This window comes from Pinus tabuliformis, chromosome 9 (genome assembly GCF_031772625.1).
Source record: "Pinus tabuliformis cultivar Carrire ecotype Pingquan chromosome 9, CPIR1, whole genome shotgun sequence".
In the NCBI taxonomy this organism is placed as follows: domain Eukaryota; kingdom Viridiplantae; phylum Streptophyta; class Pinopsida; order Pinales; family Pinaceae; genus Pinus; species Pinus tabuliformis.
In genome coordinates, this window is record NC_142307.1 from 1,967,594,928 (window position 1) to 1,967,603,415 (window position 8,488).

Sequence of the window (8,488 nt, forward strand, 5' to 3'; positions counted from 1 at the left end):
TCCCTAATAATGGGTAAAGTGTTCGCACAAAACCTCTATGTTTTAAATCTTCATTGCACAGTTCATTTTCATGAATATGGGCTTTCAAAGATTAAAAATAAATGGATGAATTGTGACTAAGTCTTAGTAAAAATGAATTGTCAAATTAAACAATTGACAAAAATATGTATATAAATTGAAACAATTGAAAATGATTAAGCTTAATTTTTGAAAATCAATGGGTTAAAACTCATCTATAATTTATTACAACTACAATATATTAGAAAGTGTAGGTGAGTTGTGGACAACTCAACATTTTGATACATGAAAACATTTTTTAAGGAAAATATACAAATTTCATGGAGCCCTTTGCCCAACCATGTTAAAATGTAAATATAATTATCTATGGCCAAAAAACTATCAACGGTTTCTGTAAATTTCATCCAGTCGTGTTATAATGTAATTGTGATATAAATAATAGTGTAAAGCTCTTAACATATCAAACATGATGGATTATCCATTCCCAAAAAAATGGTCAACTTATTTGTGTAAATCAATATGTTGTATCAATTTTTTTATATGTAATATTTATCTCAAAAAACTATTTGTGTAAAACAATGTGATCTATCAATTCTTATTATATAAGTGGGGATGTGTCATCCACTCTACTATATGTGTAAATGATGGGGGATTGATTTATTTACTCTTCCATTGTGTGTAGATAAGGTGATCAATCAACTTATTTGAAAGCAGGGCGGTCTATCTACTTTTCTTATTCATGAAAGTGGTGAAGATCCATCAACTCTTCTAATGTGTGTGAATCAAAACAATCAATTTACCCCTTTAGTATGTGTATTTGGAGATGGTCCATCAACCCTTCTATGTGTGTGCAAGTGAGGTGATCCACTCAAATCTCCTATTTGTCTTAGTGACATTGATCCATCAATACACTATGTGTAAATGCAAGTAAACTATAAACTATTCCAATTTTAGTGAAAGAGATCCATCCACTTTTTTTTCTTGAAACAAAGGCAATTTATAAAATAGCTATTAGTGAGAGAGATCTATCAACTCTTCTTGAGTTTGTAAATAAGATGATCCATCTACCTTTTTTTGTATATATGTAGCACCTTAATCTAATAACTCTTCTTGTGTATAAATGGACTTGATCCATTCCAACATGTAAGTGATATAAATATGTGTAAGTACCGATGATGGTAATCTCTTCTCTAGATGTAAGTAGAGTGATCCATCCATTTCTTATATTTGTAAATGCTGTTATCCATCCACTACTTTTGTATATATAACAGGAAAGTAATTCATTAGTGCTTCCTTTATGTATAAAGAAATACTCTTATTTATATATGTGGATGTTATCTATTAACATATAAAAAGTTTAACTCCTTTTATAGATTTAAGTGAAACTGATCTCTTTATGCATTTCAAATAAAAATCTTCATCCACACAATTGTGTGTAAATGAAATTAATCCATTAACACTTGTTATTTGTATAAATAGATATTCCTTTTTATATCTGTAAATGAATACATTTATGTCAATCCACCCCTCCTTGCAATCAAGTATATGTATATTGAAGTGGCGTAATCCAGCCTTTTTAATATATTTTAAAATAAATTGCTCCATCGCAGTAAAAGGAATATAATTCTAAACCATTAATTAATGATGCACAGGAAAAAGAAAAGTCCTAAACCTGCAAGAACACCTCTTAACATGCAATTGTGAAACTGGAAGCTGCATATCTTGGCTCCAGAAGTTCCTACATGTTTTTGGCACTCAGTATATTCAACCTCAAACCTTCTTAAACCATGGGTTAATTTGGTCTCTGCTACTAAACAATGAGTGCAAACCTCGAGGCAAACGTAATGTCAACCTCTAAGTTCAGTACCATAAACAAAATGATCTTTCTGACAGAGAAAGCTACGCCTGAAGAATCGTGGAAACAGAGATACCATCTATTCATTCCTGCCTCCCAAATTCCAATCCCACTGTCACTTCCACTGGGCCACGTTTATTGCCAAGCAATCCCACGACTCTTGAGGAATATTTCATACTTGCTTTACCAAAAGCTATGGCAGCAAAACAATATTAATATAGATATTAACACTACTCTGAATGTCTGTATAAATCTGCCAAATTGAAAAAGCCAAAGAGTAAATTGTTCATATATACACACTGAATATATATGGTTCCAGCATCAGGCCAGATGCAAATTATGATCGAAATATTCATTATCAGGTGGCACAACAGCATATATTGTACATGATAAGCTACCAAAACAAAGAATTCCATTGAAAGTGGAAAGGTCTGCCATATATATACAATGTAAATATCTTTCCTTCCATACATAGAATATATATTACAGCGTATGTTGGTACTAAGGTCTCCTTCATGGGTTCCCACCTCCAAAAACAAAACTGGTTTCAATCCCCCAAAACTGAAGGCAGCAGCCATGAAAGCTACACACTCATAGACTTTATCAATAAGTAACTAGACCTCTGCTCCAAAACACATTAACCTTACAATCACTTTTGCCCTTGATTAATCCCCTGTTCCTGGTCAGCCTACCGATAAAAAGACATTGGAATATATTGATCAGAAGATAACTGTTACAAACACATATTGTAATCAATAATGCCTGGCTGGGCTGCTCAAGGAACCCGGGGAAATGCAGGCTTGGCAGGGGAGCCATTATGATGAAGAGGATCAGGGCCTGTTGGGACCTGCCTTGCGGAAGCTGTTGTCATTCCCCCATCTTCAATTTCCAAACTCGAACCCTGAAGAGCAGCATTGACCTTCTGCTTTCCCAGGAGGACTTCCTGCACATTGATCCTCTGGACCATCTGCAAAAAAACCCAAAAATGTATTCATAAAACACTGCTCAGTCAAAACTCTAAACCCTAGCTAAACCCTAAAGAGCGCTTACCAGATTCCTCCGTGGAGTTACCACAGACAGCTGTTGCATCTCTGTACTCTTCATGGGCCCTATTACTTTTTGAACATCTGCACAATTAATGGCCCAAAAATATATATTAATTTCAAAACTACAGCACTAATACCATAAATTAACATAGCTGAGCAGGTGTTGACTATTGAGATAATTTCATTCACCTCTTGTTATGAAGCTGGGCCTCAATCCCTGCACAAATAAATTAGCAGGAAAGAGCACCATTACTGCCATGAAAACCAAATGTACTCTGAACTTTAATCCTGGAGCAGCCATGTTGAGCTCTGTAATGAATTAAACCCACTGGTAAAAAAAGGCTCTGTAGAAGAAAAGAAATTGTTGGGTTCTTAGGGTGAAGATTCATGAATATATCATATGAAAGGAATATATGATGATAATTATCATATTGAATGAATGGAGGAGAGGGAATCGTGAGGGGTGGCGGCGGGGGTGATGGCGTGAATGGATGAATTGATGGCTGCATTGTCTCCTCTCCACTCCGTCTCTCACACACACACGTACGTATGTGGTGGCAGACAATTCCACTCACTCCCTCCCCTAAACCATGAGATGAGATGAGATTAGCTGAGCTGAGCTGAGGTGTGTTTTGTAGAAACAGCTCACATCCTATCAATATCAATGATGTTCGCACATATTATTCGACACGCCTGGAGTGAGAAGAAACTGCCCACCGCGGATGAGATCGAGATACGTAGATCCAGCACGCGACTTATGGGATTACCGTGTACATTTTCGAGGAAGTGAGCTGTGTGAGCCAGATTCCATTACCTGTTTCACATGACAGGATACGCAGGCCTTATCATTTACTCATACTTCCAATCATTGCTTCTTTGAATTAGTGCCTGCTGCAACCTCCTCGGCCTCCGGTGTTATATATAAATCGAATCAGACTTTTTGACGATTAGAAATGCAAAGATTTCTTCTGGTTAAATATCGACCGTATGATCAAATAAGGAAAGCTGTCAATGGAGTCATGGTTACAAATGAGATTTTTTACAGTATGTTTTCCTTATGGGTAAAATGGTGTATGAGCAAATTGAATCAACTTATTGGAGTGCCCATCATACCTATTTTCAATGCGGAGGTTTGGAAAGCAACTTTTTAGTTCAAGTGGAAATTACTTTTAAATCATGTAATTGGAAATATTTAACTACGGTAAAGACGGTCACATGAGTGTTAAAAGAGTTAAACAACGGTATTAAAATAATTTAGGTAGTATTGGAAGTTTCTATATAAACTATTTAAAAAGGAATATAAAAAAGAATAGTTATTTAGTAATTAATAATAAAAAATTATTATGATGATAATCTATGTGGATGTTCTAATCATTAAAAAGGAATATAAAAAGAATAATTATTTAGTAATTAATAATAATAAATTATTATGATGATAATCTATGTGGATGTTCTAATCATTATAAAGATTATGAAATTGAGGAAATAAATACAATCACTCTCGAATCAATCAATTATGATCATGTTCCACTTGGTATAAAAATCATTATATTTTTGAAAAACTATATGCTTATGTTTTGATAGATAAATCTTCACAATCAATTATTTTTATATATAAATGAGTGTGTTTTATAAGATAATATTCATATTTAAAGAAAAACCTTGTCAATTTGGTGGTTAAATTTGATCACAAGCCCATTGAATTATATGACCAACATAGATCTATCTTACCATTGGATCTATTAAACATAGAGAGGAACAAAAAATAATTGAATTGCAAATCTTTTTATGATTAAGACATCCAAAATTAATATGGACTTATTATTATTGATGAAAGCAACTAGAAGTGGCACCAAAGATAATTTCCTCAATTCCTCATCATATATATATATATATATATATATATATATATATATATATAAGGGTGGTTTAGAGACACTGGATGTCCGCTACATCCATAGAAAAAACTAGGCAGATCAACCTGAAAGGATCTACTTACCAGCCAAACAAGCAGGGCTTGGCCCCAAGGGCGTGGAGGAGATTTGACCCCGTGACCTCCCAACTAGCGAGGTTCTTAGCAACGGGAACTGGACCAACTGAACTAACCCTTGGGGCTCATATATATATATATATATATATACATATATATACATATATATATTATTACTATATTTGTAGTAATTACATTAAGTAAACATTGACCTCCCAACTAGCGAGGTACTTAGCAACGGAACTGGACCAATTGAACTAACCCTTGGGGCTCATGTATGTATGTATATATATATATATATATATTAAATTTATTATTACTATATTTGTAGTTTTATATAAAGAATTACATTAAATGAATTGTGGCAAGTTCGTGACAAACTAATGGATTGAGAGCCGAGGTTTCGATTCAAGGTCCGAGCCATGAACCATCACGCGTCTGCACTCGTTCTGCAACCCGGTTTCGTGGGATGGGAGTCAATGAGCAAAAGCAACTCAATCGGTGGAGCTGCATCCAAGTTCTTTGTAGAGGGATCTATCTCTCGAGCCATTCAGCGATCTGTTGACGTCTCTGAGTCTCTGAGAAGGAAGCACAGCAAAGGGAAGGAAGAACGCGAAGCAGAATACTGTGAGGCGAAGAGAGGCTGCGGGGATCTTCAAGCCAACAAACTGAACTATTTGAAAAGTTACGAACTCAGATATATCACACCTGAGACAATCACCCTACCCTGTGAGTGGTTGATTGCCGATACAAAACCCGAGTTTGAAAACGTTGCCTCTGCATGGCTTTTGTATGGACCTGGGCAGATCCTTTCTACTATGGAAAGGAATTTTCTCTTCAGATCCACCTTCAATCTGACAAATCAGGCATACAACAGACTGGAAGGCCCATCCCAAGCCCAAATCTGGAGGCATGCACGCGCCAAGTCAACCCTCTGTCCAAGTGAAAAGGAAAAAATGGAGAGCGCGGGCGAAGTTTCTTTCGACCCAGGGTTTTATCTGGAACCTCTCTCGGATACGGAGTTGAATGGCTCAGATCCGACAAGAATTGAGCCAACCCAGAGTGCTAGGTCAGGGTTTCAAATCTTTGTTAAGACGCCAAAAGGAACCACAATCGTGATCTAGACATATGACAGCGACAGGGTTTCAGATCTGAAGAACAATATCGCCGATCAAACTGGCTACCCAGCTGAGGAACAACACCTATTAAATGAGGGCAGATCATTACAGGAATGCAGAACCATACAAGAATACAACATCAAGCCAGGCTCCACAATCTTTCTCAATTTGAGATTACGAGGAGGAGCCGAAAACGCTGGAACTAGCTCACAAAGCAAAGGGTTGTTTAAGGAAGCAGTGAAGGGCAAAGGAAAAACCACCACAACTGTCACTGAACCTCCAGGGCAGTACATTGTAGATCAAATGCCGGAGAGCCCATCCATCTCCGTCGAAATACCAGAGGTAAAAAACATTTATTCAGATCTACAAAAAAATGCAGTTATTTGTAGATTTAATGGCTTTTGGCCTAGAACTGATGCATTGTATCAATGGATCTACTCAGTTTGGACAAAAAAGTGCCAAATCTACCTATACCCCAAAGGGTTTTTTATAGTATGTTTTGATACAGAGGAAGAAAAGGAAACAGTTCTCAACCAAGGGCCATGGTTCTGGGGCAGTGCTGGACTATTTATTACCCCTTGGTTTCCTGAATTTGATGCTAACACCATGGTGGTATCAAGGATGTCAGTATGGGTTAGGATGCATAATCTGCCATTACATTTTTGGCTTTCAAAGGTCCTGCAATTGGAAATACCCTGGGGAGAATATTAAAGATAGATGGAGGGAGACACATAAAAGGAATATTTACTTTTGCCTGAATATGTGTCGAGGTAGATCTCAGCCGAGGACTACCTAAGAGCATCATCCTGAATTTCAATAATACACAGTGGAAACAATCTTTGGACTATGAGAATACAGCTTTCAGATGTCGGGGATGTCAAAAAACAGCTCATCTGTACAATGCATGTCCAAGCCTCAAGAAGAGCAAGCAACAACAAAGGAAGCTGAAAGGATGGCAGAATATAGACGTCGCACTTAAGAAGGCATCTACAGCAAAAAAAGAACAAAAAATAGAAAAGGATAAAAATCAGGACAATAAGGACAAGGAGATTAATGAGGAAAAGGAACAAGAGCTTGAGCTGGAAATAAGTGGTAATAAACGAAGTCACAGCCCTGAAGGATCGGATTCAGATAAGGAGAAACCAATGATCATGACGGAAAACCAGTTAGCCGTTATTGACTCCACCCCCAACATGGATGGTTGGCGAAAAGTGGAGAAGAAGAAGGGCAGGAAGACTTAGGCCAGATGTTTTTCCTTTAGGTTGCTCTCCAGAAAATTGGAGCAGCTCTTTCTCTTTCTGCTTTTAGGCAGTAATGTACATTGCGAGCTGTATGATCTTCTTTCACACAGCCAAATTGAATGCTTAATGCATATGCTTTGTAACTTTTTATTTTTTTTTAATAAAAAGTTCGCTTTTTTTCCTTGGAAAAAAATAATAATGAATTACATTAAGTATACATACACTAATGTTAATGTCACATGCTGCAAGGTCTTCAATATTGGATTGTAGAATGCACTTCACTTCTCTCATTGCAATAACAATCTTAGTACTCTCATCTAATGTGTTGATTTGAAATAGAACATGCTAAACCTATGTAACTGCATGTCTTATTTGATTTAAAAAATCACATGTTAAGTTTGACACTTAGTTAGGGAAACCACTAATTACAAACATGATTTCTGAAGGGAAAACCACTAATCTCCACTAATCACAGTTAAAGTGGAAATTACTTTTAAATCATGTAATTGGAAATGTTTAACTACAGTAAAGATGGTCACATGTGTGTTAAAAAAGTTAAACAACGGTATTAAAATAATTTAGGTAGTATTGGAAGTTTCTATATAAACTATTTAAAAAGGAATATAAAAAGGAATAATTATTTAGTAATTAATAATAATAAATTATTATGATGATAATCTATGTGATGTTCTAATCATCGTAAAGATTGTGAAATTGAGGAAATAAATACAATCACTCTCGAATCAATCAATTATGATCATGTTCCACTCAGTATAAGAACATTGTAAAAATTGCGAAATTGAGAAAATTAATACAATCACTCTCCAATCAAGTCATATATATTATCTGAAGCCAATATTCTATGTTTCATATCATTTTATTATGCCTTTTAGAAATTTATTGCATGGTTTTTATTGTGAATTGGGTTGATGGTTGAAACTTATATGTGTATAAAAGGTTGCACACTAAATGTTTGAAGAAATTCCTTGATGGCTACAGTTTATTGTATGTAGTTTTTTGTTATATTTATGTTGCAAACTAATTGACAGAAGGTTGTAATGGTTGTAGCATTCAAAGCTGCCATATGTTGTAACAATAACTGCAATAAGTTTGTCAATTTATATCAAGGGAAGTAGCTTGTAGGCTATACAATGTTTAATCAAGTATAGGTATATAGAACTCATATGGTGGTTTGAAAATTTGATGAACAACTCATAATA

The 8,488-nt window shown here is 35.5% G+C and overlaps 1 protein-coding gene across 1 annotated transcript; it reads right to left on the reverse strand.

Annotated features, from left to right (window-relative positions):
- Positions 1 to 2,588: 2,588 nt before the first annotated feature.
- Positions 2,589 to 3,983, reverse strand: LOC149156869 (uncharacterized). The gene is made up of 3 exons (XM_089445330.1): positions 3,109 to 3,983; positions 2,924 to 3,000; positions 2,589 to 2,840 (listed from the first exon to the last, which is right to left on the reverse strand). The coding sequence occupies exons 1-3, from the start codon at positions 3,218 to 3,220 to the stop codon at positions 2,649 to 2,651; spliced, it is 381 nt and encodes a 126-aa protein (XP_089301456.1). The 5' UTR covers positions 3,221 to 3,983; the 3' UTR covers positions 2,589 to 2,648.
- Between the last annotated feature and the right edge of the window lie 4,505 nt (positions 3,984 to 8,488).